This window comes from Rhinolophus sinicus, linkage group LG01 (assembly GCF_036562045.2).
Source record: "Rhinolophus sinicus isolate RSC01 linkage group LG01, ASM3656204v1, whole genome shotgun sequence".
Lineage (NCBI taxonomy): Eukaryota > Metazoa > Chordata > Mammalia > Chiroptera > Rhinolophidae > Rhinolophus > Rhinolophus sinicus.
The window spans coordinates 3,337,901-3,357,901 of NC_133751.1; the positions used below are offsets into that span (position 1 = coordinate 3,337,901).

General features: G+C 53.7%; 1 protein-coding gene across 5 annotated transcripts in view; it reads left to right on the forward strand.

Annotated features, from left to right (window-relative positions):
* Nucleotides 1-20,001, forward strand: part of PRDM15 (PR/SET domain 15) — a 63,553-nt gene that overhangs the window by 24,404 nt on the left and 19,148 nt on the right. For 4 of the 5 annotated variants that reach the window (XR_012493785.1, XM_074325029.1, XM_074325021.1 and 1 more), the window contains 14 exons: nt 15-116; nt 599-823; nt 3,817-3,946; nt 5,335-5,516; nt 5,606-5,700; nt 6,050-6,137; nt 6,846-6,905; nt 9,958-10,125; nt 12,376-12,470; nt 13,289-13,420; nt 15,138-15,272; nt 16,274-16,437; nt 17,256-17,335; nt 17,705-17,824. Coding sequence is in view for 4 of the 5 variants with exons in the window: in XM_074325029.1 (XP_074181130.1) it covers nt 15-116; nt 599-823; nt 3,817-3,946; nt 5,335-5,516; nt 5,606-5,700; nt 6,050-6,137; nt 6,846-6,905; nt 9,958-10,125; nt 12,376-12,470; nt 13,289-13,420; nt 15,138-15,272; nt 16,274-16,437; nt 17,256-17,335; nt 17,705-17,824 (1,776 nt within the window). In the remaining variant the exon portion in view is untranslated. The remainder of the gene's footprint in view (nt 1-14; nt 117-598; nt 824-3,816; nt 3,947-5,334; nt 5,517-5,605; nt 5,701-6,049; nt 6,138-6,845; nt 6,906-9,957; nt 10,126-12,375; nt 12,471-13,288; nt 13,421-15,137; nt 15,273-16,273; nt 16,438-17,255; nt 17,336-17,704; nt 17,825-20,001) is intronic. The other variant, XM_074325025.1, reaches the window with a different exon arrangement.

Below are 20,001 nucleotides of genomic sequence, written 5' to 3' on the forward strand. Positions count from 1 at the left end.
CCTCTCTTTTGAAGCTGCAGGCACCCCAGAAAGCAGCACCCCGGTGGAATCGGACCCCAGCCCGTCGGTGTGTAAGGTGTGCTCCGCCACCTTCCTGGAACTGCAGCTCCTGAATGGTAAGCGGGGCTGGGGTGGGGGGCCCACTTAGGTTTCGGGAAGTCCTGTGTTGAGCTCATATTAGAGGCTACGTTTTTAGGTAATTATGTTACGTATTTGTTGTAGAAAAATTAGAAAATACAAATAAACTTACAGAAGAAAATCAAAATTGCCTGGAAGGTCACCATCTAGAGAGAACCACATTACTATTTTGAGAAATCCTTCCAGTTTTCTTTGCATTGACGTGTGTACACATCTTTCAATTTTTACAGAACAGTGTGTATGGTTAACCTGCCTGGCTTTTATCACCTAATTGACTTTTTAAAGTACTCCTCGTGTTAGGTGCAGTGGGGATGCTTTTTCAAAAGCAGTGGAAATAAAGTTTATTTACTTATGCAAAGGGCCCAATCTTAGCAAATAAAATTGAAAACAAAGAAACAAACGTGGGTGTGGGAGCGGGCACTGCCGGCTTCCTCACCGCCCCGTGCATGGCCTCCTGCAGAGCATCTGTTGGGTCACTTGGAACAGACCAAAGGCCTCCCTGCAGCCAGCCAGCACGAAGGGGCCCCCGAGAAGGAACCAGATGGGCCCCAGGGCGAGCCTCCCGCAGTTCCCAAGAGCGTCGGCACCTCCAAAGAGCAGAAGAAAAAGCCTCGAAGGGGGAGAAAACCCAAAGTGTCCAAACCTGAGCAGCCGCTGGTCATCATCGAAGGCAAGCAGCCAGCAGGTGAGGGCTGGTCCTGGGGGAGGAGCCACAGGTGAGGGCTGGTCCTGGGGGAGGAGCCAGCAGGTGAGGGCTGGTCCTGAGGGAGGAGCCGCAGGTGAGGAGTGGTCCTGGGGGAGGAGCCAGCAGGTGAGGTCTGGTCCTGGGGGAGGAGCCGCAGGTGAGGAGTGGTCCTGGGGGAGGAGCCGCAGGTGAGGTCTGGTCCTGGGGGAGGAGCCGCAGGTGAGGTCTGGTCCTGGGGGAGGAGCCGCAGGTGAGGAGTGGTCCTGGGGGAGGAGCCGCAGGTGAGGTCTGGTCTTGGGGGAGGAGCCAGCAGGTGAGAAGTGGTCCTGGGGGAGGAGCCGCAGGTGAGGGCTGGTCCTGGGGGAGGAGCCGCAGGTGAGGAGTGGTCCTGGGGGAGGAGCCTCAGGTGAGGTCTGGTCCTGGGGGAGGAGCCAGCAGGTGAGGTCTGGTCCTGGGGGAGGAGCCAGCAGGTGAGGCGTGGTCCTGGGGGAGGAGCCAGCAGGTGAGGTCTGGTCCTGGGGGAGGAGCCAGCAGGTGAGGTCTGGTCCTGGGGGAGGAGCTGGCAGGTGAGGGCTGGTCCTGAGCAATGGTCCTCAGGTGAGGAGTGGTCCTGGGGGAGGAGCCTCAGGTGAGGAGTGGTCCTGGGGGAGGAGCCGCAGGTGAGGAGTGGTCCTGGGGGAGGAGCCAGCAGGTGAGGTCTGGTCCTGGGGGAGGAGCTGGCAGGTGAGGGCTGGTCCTGAGCAATGGTCCTCAGGTGAGGAGTGGTCCTGGAGGGAGGAACCTCAGGTGAGGAGTGGTCCTGGGGGAGGAGCCTCAGGTGAGGAGTGGTCCTGGGGGAGGAGCCACAGGTGAGGCGTGGTCCTGGGGGAGGAGCCTCAGGTGAGGAGTGGTCCTGGGGGAGGAGCCGGCAGGTGAGGAGTGGTCCTGGGGGAGGAGCCAGCAGGTGAGGGCTGGTCCTGGGGGAGGAGCCTCAGGTGAGGAGTGGTCCTGGGGGAGGAGCCAGCAGGTGAGGGCTGGTCCTGGGGGAAGAGCCAGCAGGTGAGGGCTGGTCCTGGGGGAGGAGCCGCAGGTGAGGAGTGGTCCTGGGGGAGGAGCCGGCAGGTGAGGCGTGGTCCTGGGGGAGGAGCCAGCAGGTGAGGGCTGGTCCTGGGGGAGGAGCCTCAGGTGAGGAGTGGTCCTGGGGGAGGAGCCGGCAGGTGAGGGCTGGTCCTGGGGGAAGAGCCAGCAGGTGAGGAGTGGTCCTGGGGGAAGAGCCGCAGGTGAGGAGTGGTCCTGGGGGAGGAGCCTCAGGTGAGGAGTGGTCCTGGGGGAGGAGCCAGCAGGTGAGGAGTGGTCCTGGGGGAGGAGCCGGCAGGTGAGGAGTGGTCCTGGGGGAGGAGCCAGCAGGTGAGGGCTGGTCCTGGGGGAGGAGCCTCAGGTGAGGAGTGGTCCTGGGGGAGGAGCCTCAGGTGAGGAGTGGTCCTGGGGGAGGAGCCACAGGTGAGGAGTGGTCCTGGGGGAGGAGCCTCAGGTGAGGAGTGGTCCTGGGGGAGGAGCCACAGGTGAGGAGTGGTCCTGGGGGAGGAGCCTCAGGTGAGGAGTGGTCCTGGGGGAGGAGCCAGCAGGTGAGGGCTGGTGCTGGGAGACCAAGAGGGACCACATCACTTGGTCCCTGCCACCTCCGTGGGCCAGGGTGTGAAAACTCAGCACAGCCTCCGTAGAGGCAGAATGTAAGCCCTTTGTCTTTTTCTGTAAATCAGCAGTTTTGGAAAATACAATTTACATGTAACACAACCCACTCTACAGAGTGTGCAGTCGTGAACTTGGACAGGTGGGTCCAGGCAGGACAGAGAACAGCTCATCCCCCAACCCTCCCCTTGGTCTCACACGGATCGGTCTTGCCCATCTCGGGAGTTCACGTGAATGACGCTTTTTCTGTGTCTGGTGTCTCACGTGGCACTGCGGTGACTTGTCCACGTTGGGTTTCCGCCGCTCCTCCATGGCGCCCGAGCAGGCTGGTCGCTGTGTGAACGCCCCACCGCCCGCTCCCCATCACCTGCAGATGTGCATGTAGCTTGTTTCCAGCCATGGCTGAAGCACGTTCTCTGGTTACACAATATCCTTAATTGAGTTTGGGGGGACCTTTGAGCCACTTTCTCCGGTGTCCCCTCACTGCCTTCGTTACTGACCACTGGGCAGTTTTCTTTTTGCCGCTGGTATATCCCATGATCCCTTTTGTGAGAGTGAGAAAAAATCCTTATTCTTTCTGAGAATTAAAAAAGTGAGTCAGAGGAACAGTCCTCACGTAATATTCTCAGCTGTGCCCTTCTCTGCCCCGCGGTGCAGCCAGCTCGCAGTCTGCTCTGTGGAACTGACAGGCGTGGCTTAGCTTCCCCGGGCAGCTCCCCTTCTCCAACAGGTGGAGAGGATGCGGAGGGGCAGAAAGCTTAGTCAGAGATTATTTCACAGACGGTTCATTGCATTAGGTGAAGTGGCAGAACCAGTGCTAAACTTTTATGTGTGATCTTCCCATATTTCACTTGTCCAGAGGTGGCAGCCTGCGTCCCTGTCACTGTGGTTACTTGGTGTTTAACTCTTGCATGGAGCAGTTACCTGCTTTTGAACATGCTCACGGTGGCTTGTCTCATAAAATTAATATTTCTAAATCACAATAAGTCGTAAGATCCCACTGTGTATCAAAATGTCTTGTTTTGGGTTGGTATGAAAAGGGATTGAAATAGTCTTCTGACTGTTGTTTTAGAAGGAATCACAGTTTATAACTCCAGTTTTGAGTTAAGAATATCATTGTATTTTTCCATATATACAGGTAAATATGTGAATTCTGTAATAAAGTATTGTTAGTTTTTCTTCCTTTTTTTCACCCCTGTGTAAATCTTGCAATCCGAGTCTACAGCTGTGGCCTGGCTATGGTCCTCTTCGGCCTGGCTTCGTGATTGGGTTGTGTCTGGCCCTGCCCTGGTGGTGACATGGCCTGTCCCATCCCTTCCACACAGAGCAAGTGGCAGAGATCATCACTGAGGTGCCACCAGACGAGCCTGTGACGGCGACACCAGATGAGCGCATCATGGAGCTGGTTTTGGGGAAGCTGGCCACCACCACCAGCGACACTAGTTCAGTGCCAAAGTACGTCGTGCTGCGGCGTTCGGGACAGAAGGCGCTGGGGGCAGTAAATCCATGGGAGGGGGAGGTGGCACCTCCCAGCGGGAAGGCCTGATGGAGGTGGGGGCAGAGGGGGTGGCATTGTTTCTCGTGGTGGGACATGAACGGGCTTGGGAAGCAGCAGAAACTGTACGGGCCCAGAGCAATGGTGTGTCCACTGTGAAAACTGTTATAAAAAACTTTTTTATTGTGGCAACGTGTACGTAACATGAAATTTACCATCTTCAACCCTTTTGAGTTAAATGCATTCATGTTGTTGTGCAAGCTTCACCACCGTCCCAACCCAGAACTTTTTCGTCTTCCCCAACCTGCAGCTCTGTACCTGTTTAACAATTACTCCCCTTCCCGCAGCCCTCGGCCCCCACCGTCTGTTTTCTGTCGTTATGGTGACCTATGAGACATGTGTCTCTCGGCACTTCATATAAGTGGAATCATACAGCGTTTGTCTACTCCTGACTGGCTATGTCACTTGGAATAACGTCCTCAAGGCTCATCCATGTTGTAGCAGGTGTCAGAATGTCCTGTTTTAAGGCTGAATCGTTGTCTGTCATCTGTAGAGACCACATGTTGTTTATCCGTCCCTCCTTCAGTGGACACTTGTGTTCCTTCCGCCCTTTGGCTGTTGGGAATAATGCTGCGGTGACAAAGCAGTTTTGTATTTGAATTTCTATAAATTTAACACCTTGCTTTGTGTTTTCCTTTTTGTGAACAAAGAAAATATTTTATTTTATTGTTATTCTAGGGTAACTTTTACCCTGAAGTTGAATTAACCGATAGCGATTTTTTTCCCAGCCCTTTTTGGAATATCTCTTACAGTTGTCAGAATGTGCCTGGTCCTCTGTAGTCCGGAAACCTGTGGAAATGCTGAAAACTGAGACCACAGTCATGTCAGAAATGGTGTTATCTATTTATTTATTTACACTCTTTCTTACTGCCCAGAGGATTTCCATGGCTTACAGTCACAAACATTTGCCAGGGAGAAGAAATTTTGGAAACTGGGTTCAGGGAAAATATAAAACAGATTAGAGGCTGGACCACATGACAAAACAGTGCATAGACACGCTTTCTCTAGTTGAGGCCCAGATTTTGTGCTCCAACCCTCCTGATGTCCAGAGTTAAACGCAGTGGATGTGTGGCTGGTACACAGTGAGCTGCCTGTGCCATTGTTCACTCAAGGTGCCTCTCCCTCCTAGACGCCCCTGAATCTGGGCGATGCCAAGCTCCGCCCTCCTTTCCCTCATCAAACTGGGACAATTTGCAAGGGGCTCTTTCCAAGGTGACTAACCTTGAACTTGCCCCCCCAAGACCCAGCCCCCCACCCATCTTACCAGTTTGCTTGCTTAACCGGGCAGGTTCCCCCATCATCAGAGCAGCAGCGTCACCCTCAAGAGGAGTCTGATTCTGTCGGGCCGACACGGCGTCCGGCGGAAGCTGGTCAGGCAGCTGGGGGAGCACCGGCGGGTATACCAGTGCAGCACGTGCAGCAAGGTCTTCCAGAACAGCAGCAACCTCAGCAGGCACGTGCGCTCGCACGGTGAGTCGCAGGCTGTGGTCCAGCGAGCGGGCGCGTTTCAGGTCACGCCCACAGCCACAAGGCAGCTTTTTATTGGTCGGTTCCTTTAGGTGACAAGCTGTTCAAGTGTGAGGAGTGTGCGAAGCTGTTCAGCCGCAAGGAGAGTCTAAAGCAGCATGTTTCTTACAAGCACAGCAGGAACGAGGTGGGTGGAACCGTGGGTTCTCTTCCTGGCTGTGAGGAGACGCAGGCGGTGGCCTGAACAGTCGTGCTGGGAAGAGAAGAAAGAGTTGGGAGCCGGAGCGGCCTGGTGGCCCGGCCAGGCGGCAGGGCAGCCGGAGCAGGCGCGGGAGTGCTGGCAGCTGAGGGCGGGCTGCTTTCCTGGGCAGTTGGGCGGGAAGAGGGAAAATTCTTCATGTGCCTAAACTGCGTAGGAGTCGTAGAGAAAAACGTAAAGTACACACACCTGCAAGTTGCCAGGACGGCCCACCAGGGAGGCCGTTCCGGGCGAGTGGGCTCCCGTGTCCTCCTCTGACGTGCTGTCCTCTGCCCAGGTGGACGGCGAGTACAGATACCGGTGTGGCACCTGTGAGAAGACCTTCCGCATCGAGAGTGCACTGGAGTTTCACAACTGCAGGACAGGTGAGCAGACACCGCCCGACGTCCACGGAGACCGTGGGGCGTCAGAAGGGAGGAAAGATGGAGTTCACAGATCACCTTACTTCTAACACTTCGCTCCATTCGTTCTGCTTCCAAGCAGTCATTAGCTGCTCTGCAGAACAGATGGAAGCGTCCCATGTCTAAAGGGACTTCTTTTCTCACTTCCTGTGATTCTTCAGCCAAAGCTACATGGGCCCCACATTTGAAACCCCACCTTCATGCTCGCTAAGTGTGGTGAGCCCGTGTTGGATTTGTTACTGGGCCAGTGAGGAGTGAGAGTGGGTGGGTAGCGTCTGGAGGAGTGAGGGCTCTGCCTCGCGTGTCGGAAGGGTTTCCCGTGACACGAGCTTTGCCGGATGCACGGGCTGCCGGCATCCAGCATGGGGTGCCGTGCCTCCTTGCACAGACCGTTTTGTTCTGCGCCTGCTCCTGCCCTCCAGCCTCCAAGGGAAATGGAATCTCCTTTTACTCACGTGCGGTCGTAAGTCAGTGCTCTCAGACGAGTCTCTGCTGAGGCACCTGTGGGCCTGGGTGAGTGTCCTGGACACCATCTCTGGCCAAGTTCACAGCTGGCACGCACGTGTAATATGGAAATCCCCATGTCCAGCAAGGAGGCTGAGAAAGCCCCCGTCCGGTCCCTCTGCTCTGTCCTTGTGCCCCGTGGGTGACTTGCGTTCTCCCTCTCTCTAGGATCCCTAGCACACCCGGGAGAGGGGGGGACCGATGGCAGTCGGCTTAGAGACCTACCAGGTTAGCCTCTGACACTGAACCCTTTCCTGTTGACCCCTCTGTGTGCGTCACTGGTATCTCTGTGCTGGGTCTTGGTGGGTCTCTGGGAAACCTCAACCTGAATTAGCGAAACTTCACGGCCCCTCCCGCCGAGGCCAGAGCCGTCCCTGCAGCTTCGCATCGTCCCTTTGTTTGGTTCATTTGTTTGTTCGTTCTGCTTTGAGGGCTCCTGTCTGAAACCATGGCCTGTGCCTCCTGCCCATGGTGGGGCTTTTCTGCATGGCAGGTGAACCTTGTTTCACCCGAGCTCCAGCTGCTCTGCAGCATCTGTATCCATGGCAGGAAGTTGCCTTGGGAGCTCTCAGACGACCTGCATTATGGGTGTTCTGAGCCTTGCACCCCAATGTTCCCCCAAATCCGGGCACAGCCACCCAGCCGCCTCCACTGCTGCAGTAGCAGTCACCGAGCCTTAGCCGGGTGGTTGACCAGAGTCGGACAACGCCCCATGTGGCCCCTCACGGGTGTGCATGAGCGTAGGGGACCTGGTGTGAGAGCGAGTGGCTGCGAGTGGCACCCTGTCCTGATGGGTGTTCAGCGAGGCCGACTCAGGGTCCAGGAAGAGAAGTTGTCCTCTATCTTTAACTGTTTCCCTGGACACGAATGAGACAGAAAGTAAAAGAAGGCAAAGCCACAATTGCTACACGTCAGCTGAAAGTTCTGGCAAACCACACCTAACGTCATTATGTAGAATTAACAGATTGAAATGTACTTTCTCTGGGTGCTCTCATTTCAAAGGTTTGAAATTTTGGATGGAAAACAGGACAAACCTGGAAATGGAGCTAATTTGCATACTACCCTATTTGCATACTGTTATACTTTTTATAGTATTCACATTAAGTGTCTTCTATGGACCATGAAACCAAGAGTTTGTATGACCCGAGGGAGGAGCTTTGAAGTGTATAGTGTGATGGGCTTTCCTCAAGCTTTCCCTCCGCGGGATCTGTCCTGGGTGTGACGAGGTGTTGCTGTAACTCCTCTCAGTGGTCCCTGCACTGCCCTTGACCATCAGACTGTGCTAGAGAATCAAAGGTTCACGTCCAGGCCCTCAAGCAAAACAAACCATCAGGCTCCCATGCGGCGTGGCTCCGGGTGACCCTTCACCAGAACCCAAGTAACGGCATGTGTCCTCAGTTACTACATTTTAGTGAAACAGGCATGTAGACCTCGAGGGCTGCAGGATTATTGCTGGGACCAGGTGCCTGTCTGCATTCCTGAACTGGTGACATGTGGATGCCATGGTGGGAAAAGCCGCCCTGTGTGACAAGCTTGTCCTGGACAGCTCTGCTCCAGCTCCTCTCTCACGGGCAGAGGCCACACCTGAGCTGGGCATGGTTAGATGTGATCGCACGTACGTGGGGAGGCACTCAGGAGAGAGAAAGCTGCAGCCCAAGGTCATGCTGCAGCCCAAGGTCATGCTGCACCTTCCACTGCTACGAGGCCCGGGGGCTAGCGGGGCACCTGCCCTTCCAGGAGGGAAGCTCACCTGGCTAGTTTAACAGGCCCAGGTGGGCGGGGGTCGTTGTGAGCTGATGGCACAGTCCTGTAAGGGCATGGCCCTTCACAAAGCAAGACACCCTTGGCTCTGGTGGCCCCATTCCTAAGAAGCCACGCTAAGGGAAGTGAGCAGAAAGAAAGAAAAAAGCTGTATTACTAAGGATCACTAGGTTACCTACAATATCCAAACTACAGAAGTAAATTGTGATAAATGAACTGGATGGACTATTACGTAGCCACTAAAACAAGCATGACCATGTTTGCATAATAAGCACACGTACTGCACACATGTGAGCACGTGTACAGGGGACCGTGTGGACGCACATGTGCTGTACCTGGGCTGCACGGCGGATCACCTGAGAACTGCTGAGGCCTGAGGCCTGGGACAGTTTGGCTGTCACAACTAACTGGCTGTGTGTGGGGGGGCCAGGGTGCTACAGAACATGCGCAGTGCCCAGGACGGCCCCCACAGAGAATGACCTGGCCCACATGTCACTGGTGTCAGGTTGACACCTGGACAGGAGGGGGTCCTCAGATGCACCCGAGGAACTCCATCGTGCAGCAGAGAGAGAAGCCCGTCAGCGTCATTGTAGAAAACGGCAGGTCTGCATGCGGCCTCAGGGAGTCGCGTGTTTGGCAAACTGCTGACTTGGAGTCCAGTCACTGGGCTGCAGCCCAGGGCCCAGAAATGTGGATGACATGGTGTGTCCTGAGGCCCTCACTCTGACCCACCCTGTCATGCCTACCTGCACAGGGTTATGGGGCGAGCAAGGGGTTCTGCTGGGCATCCATGGTCAGAGTTCTGGGGCTGACCCTGCAGGAGGGCTGCGGGCAGTGTGATTGCCTTCCGGGGATTGTGTAGGTGACAGACCCATGGAAAGTGACGTGTCCTGGCAGGAACAAAGTGGGCATGGAGGGGGGAGGGGGAAGAAGCAGGGGTGAGGAAGGTCATGGGGGTTGAGGGGCAGAGCAGGGAACAAGGTGAGAGAGAAGAGCACTGGGTGTGATGCCAAGACCCCCTGAACCAAGGGGAGTGGCCAGGTGGGTCCGGCAAAGGCACAGCTGAAGAGGTGCCAGTGCCTGCGGGCCAGTGGCTCTGCTGCTCGTGCTCACCCAGAACAGGCCTCAGGGCAGCCGAGGGACGTCCTGGGCACCTAGAGGGAGAGGGTGCAGTGGGACAGAGAGCCGGGCCAGGCGCTGTCACAAGCCCTGGTGGAGCGTGATTCCTGGGGAGGAACCATTAACTGCCATGGGAGATGGGAATGTGCTGGAGGCGGGCAGGGAGTGGCTTGGCCTGAAAGGACATGAGCTGAATGTTTGTTTTTCACGCTGAGACCAGCCGCTCCAGCCTGGTGCTTGGGCAGAAGCCACAGCCGGGCGGGCGTGCTGCTCCCGCTGTGTGGTCCCATCGTCTCTGCCCTCCGCCCACACCTCACTGCCAGTCCCACGGCCACGATGTGCAGCCTGACTTCTACACCACTTACCTAAAAGTTGCTGTGTTTGCTTGCTTTCCGGACAGATGACAAGACGTTCCAATGTGAGATGTGTTTCAGATTCTTCTCCACCAACAGTAACCTTTCCAAGCACAAGAAGAAGCACGGGGACAAAAAGTTTGCTTGTGAAGTCTGCAACAAAATGTTCTACCGCAAGGACGTCATGCTGGACCACCAGAGGAGGCACCTGGAAGGTAAGGTACCTGCCTTGGGGCTGAGCTGGGGCGGGGCGCGGGGAGGTGCCGTGGGGGTGGGGCCTATGTTGTCACAGCTCTGTGGTCACCGTCATGTGGGAATTCAGTGCAGGGATAGAGATGGGCTTACTAGTGTGGTGTGTTCGTGGGAACAGTTGGAAACATCCTAAGTGTTCCAGCTGTTCCAACCGGGAAAGGGTTAAGGAAACCAGGCTCCATAGCAGTGAATGTCATGTGATCCTAAAAAACATCTTTTCAAACAGTTTTTTAATATTGTGAGAAAATGCTTTCGATATGACAGAAAGTAGGAAACAAACAGCATGAAATTGTGTATGGGGTCTGCTTCCAGCCGTGTGAGGAGCAGAAAGTTCTGGGCGAATGCTGTGGGTGGGGGGCCATGATTGATTTTCCCTCACTCCCCTTACCCTCTGTTTCCCGAGGCCGCATCTTTTGTAGCAGGCTTGGCGTACAGGGGGCTGCCTGTCCATGCGGTGGGTTCATGAGAGGTCATGTACAAGAGCAAGATGGGTTTCAGTGGGGCCAGTTACGGGGTTAGATGACGGAATGTGGCAGAACTGGCAACCAGATGTGAGGTGTGGGTCCCTTGCAGGGCAGACCCTGAGCTGTGCAGGCAGCGCCCCAATCGGAAGGCACAGGCACTAAGCAGAGAAGCACCTGGGCTGCAGGTGCGTCCTGAACCCCCGGGGAAACTTCCTTAAAGAGCCTGCTCTCACACACCCTCTTGAAAAGTAACATTTTAGTGTTGGTAATCCTGATTTTTACCCTGAAAGTCACTGCTCTCTTGCTGACCAGACTTCAATGAGCAAAGTACCTTTTTATAAAAGCTCGAAAAAAATCATTTTCTGAAGAATTGCAAATGAGGCACAGTTAAGACCCCAATTTACATGGCTAATAGGTTGTACTACTGTACGCAAAACGATGTATAATGTTACCAGTTTTACCACAGACTAGTTGATATAAACGAGAGTTAGGTTCCTTCGGCATCTCAACATTATAACGAAATGACGTTATTTGAGGACCTACTGTGTGTGCTTGTTTGAAAAAGAAATTCGTGTGTAAAGTCTGACTGTGCCACACAAGTATGTGTGTCGTGCACATCACGCCTGTCCAAGCCAGACCGGAGTCTCCTCCTGTGCTCTCTGCTGTTCTACCTGCTGTTGTACATGTGGCCTCATGAGGTCCAGCGGTTTTTCCTCTGTGATCCGTGGGGTGGGCACTTAGGGCCTCACGAGCCAGACGTAGGGACAGGGTGGCCTTGGGCATACTACTGTGCCTCAGTTTCTCACCTGTGTGGGGGAGTGACCATCATGCCCAATCCCCGAGGCTGGTGGGTGGTTGGACCAGATCCAGCTTGTGAAGTCCCGAGTGGGGCCCTAGGTGCCGGCCACCACTGGCACCCCCAGAATTCGGGTGTTTCCTGATTGACAGATAGATACCTGTACCGTTTCCATTTTACAGCTTTATTTTACAACTGGCACATAGTCAGATCATTTTCTGCCGGAATAAACTAATGCTGCTGTGGCCATTTTGTGGTTTTTCATTTATGCTGAAGTGTAGTGTAAGCTGCCCCCCCCAACCTGAGGTGCTGAGGGGCCCTTGGAGAACGATGTGTTTGTCTCCTGCCAACTTGCCGGGCGTTCTTAAGTCTGACTGGATTCACACCAGGTTATGCAGGAATGTTCCAGAATGGGCCAGTTGTGTAGAAAGAGACGTGGGAAGTGAATTTCTCTCTTTATTTTGTTCAAAGATAACCTATTTCATCCAAACTTCTAAGAGTCTGTTTCAATCCCAATTACGAACAATTAATGCCTTAAAACCATGAAGATTTTATCATTTGACTTTGCGTCCTGATCCTAACTTGAAGGGTGAATGAATATTAGCCTCTTTTTAATAAAGAGCCATCTCTACGAAGGGCCTTTAGTTTGGGTACAACACATTGTCATTGTAACTGTTGCACACTGGAAAGTGGGAAACACGTGCTGCCCAGAGGTTGCAGGTGTGAGCACAGTGTCACCCCAGCCCGTGGGCTGTCCCTTCTCTCCCGGGAGCCTGTGTAGGAACAGCGGTTAGAGCTGATGCACAAGATGCATGCCACCCACCCACTCATTTGTCCCCCCACTGGTGGCAAGTCTCCCGTCCACTGAAAAGGACACCGGGCTGAAGTAGAACTGACCGATACATACGTGCTCCATGACGAGTCACTGTCGCGTGGGCGGGTGTTGATTTCAGGAGTCAGGCGGGTGAAGAGAGAAGACCTGGAGACGAGTGGTGAGAACTTGGTCCGCTACAAGAAGGAGCCCTCGGGATGCCCCGTGTGTGGCAAGGTAACGCCCCGCGCTCGGTTCTGGAACCTCAAGTACAAAGCTCATCATTCCCTCACGTCAAAACTCAGAGTTCCCCCCACTGAGTATCCAGGGGAAAAGATTTTAGTGTGAAGATGGATACTCGGCTTGTCTTAAGCTGTGGTGTCCACTCATTCGTGCCTTCACCATTTTGATCTCTTTTGCTGATCTCAAGTTGGGTCTCCAGGGAATGAATGTTTCTCTTTTAGAGCCTTTTTCCCTTTTGCCATGATTTCTCCCCTGCGCCCTCCCTGTGCTCACGCTGTTACGCTCTCCTCGTTAGCGTCTCTGAGGCGTGTCCTTATGGCAGAGACCAGAGTGAGCACACTGGTCCGGGGACTTTATCCTGCCCATTGGTGTTGGTCTCCCTGTGGCATTTCTTGGTGACAGCGCCAATGACCCCCTGGCCACGGGCGCCCACTGTGCCATGTTTCATGGATGTTGGCACTGCTGAGTGAGTGCGATGTCATCCTTCGGAGCAGATCTGTCCTAGGTGTGTCCAAGGTGGTCTGGCAGGCAGGTGAGCCCTTAGCAGAGCCGCTGGACCCCAGCTGTGCAGAAGCAACGCCCCTGCGCCTCATGCGGTGCTGGGGCCATCTTGCACTGCCCACCGTGCCACGTCAGGATGCCGTGGAGAATGGTGATGTCCTTCGCAGATGATCTCTGGGGTCTGGGGACAAGCATTGCCAGATTTTTTAACGTTTTCAAGAGGAAACAGAAATCTCAGGTTCGGGGTTACTGTTTACCAAGTGCAGCCCAGAGTTGGTGACGGCTTCCGCATGTCCCCTCTCTGCCCGCAGGTGTTCTCCTGCAGGAGCAACATGAACAAGCACCTGCTGACCCACGGCGACAAGAAGTATACCTGTGAGGTCTGCGGCCGCAGGTTCTTCCGTGTGGACGTGCTCCGGGACCACATCCATGTCCACTTCAAGGTGTCAGGCCGCGCAGCTCACACAGGGGCGGGGCTTACACAGGGGTGTGGCTCATATGAGGGCGTGGCTCACATGAGGGCGTGGCTCAGGCTGGGCGTGGCCCACTGGTTGCGGGTGGCATGGCAGCCCTCGGGCCAACATCCTGACACCCTTGTCAGGTTGGCCCAGTTGCTGTCTTCAGATGAGTCTTCGTGGCTGCTTGCTGTGTCTCATGCAGCTCAGCTGCAGAGATGCCATTAAAATTTCTACATGCTGGGTGCCTCCTGAAGGAAGAAGAAGATGGGATGGTGGCATTTGCCTCCCTTCCTTCCTGCCTTGGAGGAAAGCCAGGAGTGGGTGGGAGCTGGGAAGCAGCAAGGACTTGGGGTCATCATTAATGGAGAAGGGCTGCATCCAGGGATAACTAAGAAATGGTAGGTGATGCTGAGGCCCAAATGAAGCTGGACACACACTCTCTAGAGACACCTGCGGCTCAGTGACTGTGGGGGAGCAGGTCCCAGCCCAGGGTACAGGTAGGGATTTCACTAGGCAAGTATGAGAGAAAGTGGGGGGCAAGGCATGTGAGTGTGGGACGCTCCCCAGTGCAGGTGGTGGGCTGGGGTGGAAGGAAGAGCCCATGGGGGCACAGAGCCCTGGGACAGGAACTGAGACCTCACTGTGACCCTGCTACGTCCCAGCTGGGACCTGTCGGTGCTGTCCTCCAGCCCTTCTGAGCCCAAGTCCCTGTAAAACGGGACCTGAGACCTGCCACGAAGTGGGTTTCCATGAGGATTAGATTAGATCCAACAGAGGTGAAGGGCCTGGTAGGTCTGAGTGCAACGTGGCTCTGCTCTTTCTAAAGGGTGTTGCCCTTTCTTTGCTGATGGAAAATAGGGGTGTGCGAGGGTAGAAGAAATGGAACAGCAGGCCTCATGAAAACCTGTGTGCTTTGGCCCGAGGGAGCAGAGAGAAAGAGGATAGCGAATTTTCCAAAGGAACCCTGTTTACCATCCTCCCCCCACCCTAAATTTTGCTTATTAAACTTGGCTGGCACTGCTATGTGTCCTGGCAGCCTCTGCCTGACAATGGGCAAGGAGAGCAGACGGCAGCACCCTGCAGCCCTCAGAAGGAGCCAACTGCCAGGCACAGCGAGCCCGCCTCCGTTCCTCAGCTTCTAGCCCCGCCCGCAACCCTGCAGTATTCCCTGGGGCGTCCTAGCCTGTACGGTGACTGTGGAATGTTCTTGCAGTCTTTTGCAGACAAGTAAATGGAACTCTGGGACAATCCCAGCCATGTATGTCTCATGGAAAGAGGCCTTAGTGTCCACTGACCCCACCCCATCCCGTCAATAGATGCCACCGTCCAGGTCCGCGATGTTAGGTGTTCCCGAGTCCAGCAGCACCAGGCTCGAACCCAGGGACACGGGGCAGCGACTTTGCTATCCCTGCCCTCACCCCTCAGACGGCGTCAGCCCAGGGCCTTCCAGAATCATCTGAATGCAAACATGGGCCTGGTGGGCTTACCGTCAGGGAAGTGGGGTGTGCACAGGTCACCCAGGGGAGCGTGGCTGCATGTGGCTCAGGGCCTCAGCCCACAAGGGGCAGATCAGTGGGACTTCCTACGAGTCAAAGGGACCCTGCCTTCTCCATGCGGAATAAAGAACTTCGTTACTGCGGAATAAATAACTGACGAAAGCTGCACCGAGTGTGTGAGAAATGGGATGTTGTGACTGTTCCAGGACATCGCGCTGATGGATGACCACCAAAGGGAAGAGTTCATTGGCAAGATTGGGATCTCCTCAGAAGAAAACGATGACAATTCTGACGAGAGTGCAGACTCGGAGCCTCACAAGTACAGCTGCAAAAGGTGTCAGGTAATGACTGCTCTGGGAACGTCCTGCAAGGAAGCTCAAGTAGGGTGTCCAGGCAGGAATTCCCACCTGTTCTCAGGAATTTTTTCTCCTTTCCCGTTCCCGAATCCCAAGATACAAACTGTTTTCTGTTCTCCACGATGAATCATTTCCACAAAGTGACGGCTGATACTACCAACCACCTGGGTTCAAGGAGCAGATGTTCCCCATTTCCCGACCAAGTTTTCTCAGGATTCCAGAATGGGAAAGTGAAAATAATTCCTGAGAACAGGTGGGAATTCCTACCTGGAAACCCTAAGCTCAGGCCACTGGCTGCTAAGTGCAGGGGGCATGGCCCCCTTCGCCGGGGCCAGGCACCCACATCACAGGTGTGCTGGAAGGCCACTCCATGTCACTCGCTTCTAAGGGATGCTAGATGTGGGTCTCACTGCTGTCACATGGTCCAGCCTCCTGACTGGTCAGCGCAGGGCTGTGTGGCCGACCAGGTGGAGGTCCCTCTCTGTGAAGGTTGGCCTCAGACGGGGGCTCCTCCTCGCCTGCCCTCCCCTCAGGCCTGTGGCCTTTCCCCACGGCCTGCCCATGCATGGAGGGAAGGGCCATGCTTGAGGGGGTGGTTTTGTTCAGGAGGGGACCCGAGCTATGAGCGGTGGTCCTGCCTGGGCTCCACTGCTCAGGAAAGTGCGGTTCACGCCCTGTCGCGTGCAGGTCTGCGTGACCTCCGTGAACTCCAGCACCTTGCTGTGCACCTGTCGGGGCCGCGGGGTGTAGGTGAGAGGCGGGAGCTCGGGTGGGTGGAGAGGACGTGAGTTCAGGGTACCGGCTGGTCTGGAGGGCAGGCCTAGGAGGTGCCCTTGTCACCCGCCCCCGCGGCCCAGTTTTGCCCGTCGCTGACCCCGCCCCTGGGAGTCCCTTCCTCGTGGGGGCAGGGTCCCCCAGCGCGTGGGCGGGAGGCAGCTGGCAGCAGAGGCCGGCCATGCGCACTTGGGCCGCGTGTCCGCCCGCAGCTCACCTTCGGCCGCGGGAAGGAGTACCTGAAGCACATCATGGAGGTGCACAAGGAGAAGGGCTACGGCTGCAGCATCTGCCACCGCCGCTTCGCCCTGAAGGCCACCTACCACGCCCACATGGTCATCCACCGCGAGAACCTGCCGGACCCCAACGTGCAGAAGTGAGGCCCCCAGGCTGCGGCTCCCGGGTGGTGCTGAGGGAGGTGCAGAGAGGGCAGCGCCCTGGGCCCTGGGACAGCGCGCTGCCTCGGCCATCCCTACTCCACCCGTCCTCCCCCGGCTTGCACACTTTCCTGCTGGGACTCGGCACAGCAGGCCACATCGCAGGCCTACAGGGCCACCAGGAGCCCTTTCTCCTCAGTGATCAGGTGCCGTGATTGCCAGCCTCCTGTCTGGCTGCAGCTGAATCAGTGCTCTGAGCCCGAGGGAGTGAGTGGAAGGCCCTGGGTAGAGCCTGGGGTCGCCAGCTTGGGCAGACTGGGTGGCTCGAACAACAGAAAAGTGTTCTCAGTTCTGGAGGCTAAAAGTCCAAAACCAAGGTGTCGCAGAGTTGGTTCCCTCTGAGGTCTGTGGGAGAACCTGCCCCCAGCCTCTCTCCGGGCTTGTGCACGGCTGTCTTCTCCCTGTGTCCTCACGTCATCTCCCTTTACATGTCTCTGTCGATTTCCGCTTTTTATAAGGACACCAGTCGTAGTGGGTTCAGGCCCACCTGAAAGACCTCATTTTAATTTAATCACCTGTTAAAAACCCAACTCCAAATACAGTCACATTGGGGGAACCAAGTGGTTAGGGCTTCAACACATGAATTTGGTACGGAGGACACAATTCAGTCTATATAGAGCCGAAAATCTGTGTGTCTTTTATCATCTACGTTGCACCTTTCTGGCCTCACCTTTGCTGACAAAGATGCTTAGGAAAGGTGTGCCTGCTGGGACAGTCCCCGAGGCGGGACTGCCCTGAGGCTTGTGTCCGGTTTCAGGTACATTCACCCATGCGAGATCTGCGGGCGTATCTTCAACAGCATCGGGAACTTGGAGCGACATAAACTCATCCACACAGGTAGGTGTTCCTGTCGGGATGCAGGGCCCCGAGCTGAACTGGGCCACCGGGCCTTGTTCACAGGCTTCCAGCACCGAGCGTCATTCATCGCCCCCTCCCAGTGCATTCTCCTTTCTCTGGCTTCTCCCATCAGTCACTGCTTCCCCTCCCAGCATGGACCCTCCCTGCTCCATCACCCCCTGCGCGTCCTTGGGACCTCCTTGCCAAAGAGCCCAAGGGAAGGTCTGGAGGAGGTGGAGGGAAGGGGTGGCTCAGTGGTCACGGCTTCTAGCTGTAGGGAGGCCACCTCCCCTTCCTGTTACTGCCTTTATGCTGTGGCCAGGGCTGCAGAGTCTACAGGCTTGTAATTTCCATATGTTCGTGTTTCAGGTGTGAAGAGCCACGCCTGTGAGCAGTGTGGGAAGTCCTTTGCCAGGAAGGACATGCTGAAGGAGCACATGCGCGTGCACGACAACATCCGGGAGTACCTGTGTGCCGAGTGTGGGAAAGGTACGTGCGGCAGGCGCCCGACCACCGGCGTGCCACCACCCACGCCGAGCTCCGACAGCAAGGGTGTGCGCCAACTGGCACGCCAAATGTGAGGGGTCACCAGTGCCGTCGGAGGTGCCCAGGCCTAAGTCACTTACTTAAAAAAGAAAAGATGGGAGGTAAGCATGCAAATGAGGGGTCTGCAGGAAAAACCAAGTATTCCAACAGGCTCAGAGACGTGAGGAATCCAAGGCACAAACAAATCGTTTTAAAAGTAGGGAAACCGTACAACATGCAATTGTTTAAAGCACAAAATAATTCTGAGACTCACCATGTGGCCTGAGCTTAGGTGCAGAATCCTCTGCTCTTAGTAACTACTGTCGATCAGAACCAACTGTGTACTAAGACGGTGACTTACTGACCAGGGAGCACTCTGGCCTTTATTCTAATCAGGAGAAATTAGGTCAGTAATAAACCCATTAATAAAATATCTCACAGTAAATAAAATATCATGTAGTAAGTGAAACTTGAAAGAAGATAATCCCAGTACATGGTAAATTGTTAACCCATTTATGTTTTTTAAAAAGAACAACAAAAAGCTGTCCAGAAGACTTGGACAGGGGATCTTTCTTTGGCTGTTGCAAGCGGCCACCAGAGCTGTCCTCAGTGGCGAGCGGCAGGACCACCCTCGTTCAGACAGGACAAATCACACCAAATTTCATATTCCACAGAGGTTTTCCTTTTTCCTTTATTTGCTTTTTTACTGAGACATAATTGACACATAATATTGTATAAGTTTAAAGTGTACAACACATTGGTTTGACACATTGATCTATAGCAATAGGATTACTACAGCAGGGTTAGCGCAAACCCCCATCACATCTCATACTTATTTCTTTTTCATGTTGAGAACAGGCAAGATTTCATCTCTTAGCAACTTCACACTTTATAATATAACATTGTTGACTGTCACTGTGTTGTGCATTAAATATCCAGGACTGATTTATGTAAGTTGTAAGTTTGTACCCTTCCATAACATCTCCCCAGTCTCACCGCCCGCAGCACCTGGTAACTACCATTCTAGTCTCTGTTTTTAACAAGTTGTTTTTTTAGATTCCGCATGTAAGTGAAATCATATAGTATTTGTCTTTCTCTGTCTGACTTATCTCACTTAGCATAATGCCTTCAGTGTCCATCCATGTTGTCACAAAAGGTAAGATTTCCTTCTTTCTCATGGCCAAATAGTATTCCACTGTGTTATACGTATATATATGTGTGTGTATATATATGTGTGTGTGTATATATATGTATATACACACACATATATGTGTATACATATATATGTGTGTATATATATACACATATATATACACACACACACACACACACATATATATATATATATATATATATATATATATATATGTATCAACACATATATACATATGTATCACATCTTTATCCATTCATCTGTTGGTGGACACTTAGGTTATTTTCATATCTTGATTATTGTGAATAAAGCAGCAGTGAACATGGGAGCACAGATATCTCTTCAAGATCCTGTTTTCATTTTGTTGGAATAAACACCCAGAAGTGGGATTGCTGGATCATAAGGTGTTCAATTTTTAATTTCTTGAGGAACCTCCATACCGTTTTCCATAGTGGCTGCACCAATTTACATTCCCTCCAACGGTACACAAGGGTTCCCTTTTCTCCACATCCTCGCCAACATTTATCATCTCGTCTTTTTAATAAATGCCATCCTAACTGGCATGAGGTGATACCTCATTGTAGTTTTGATTTTCATTTCCCCGATGATGAGTGCCATCAAGCGCATTTTCATTTACCTGTTGGCCATTTGTAAGTCTGGAAGAATTCAGGTCCTTTGCCCATTTTTCAATTGGATTATTTTCTTTTTTGCTATTGAGTTGTGTGAATTCTTTATATATTTCGGATATTAGTCCTTTATTAGATGTATGGTTTGTAAATATATATGTTTTGTGAATATTTTCTCTCATTCCATAGGTTGTCTTTTCAATTTATTATTTCCTTTGCTGTACAGAAGCTCTTTAATGTAATCTCACATGTTCATTTCAGTTTTTGTTGCCTGTGCTTTTTAGTGACTTATCCCAGAAATCACTGCCTCAACCAATGTCAAAGATCTTTGTTCCTACGTTTTCTTCTAGGAGTTTTACAGT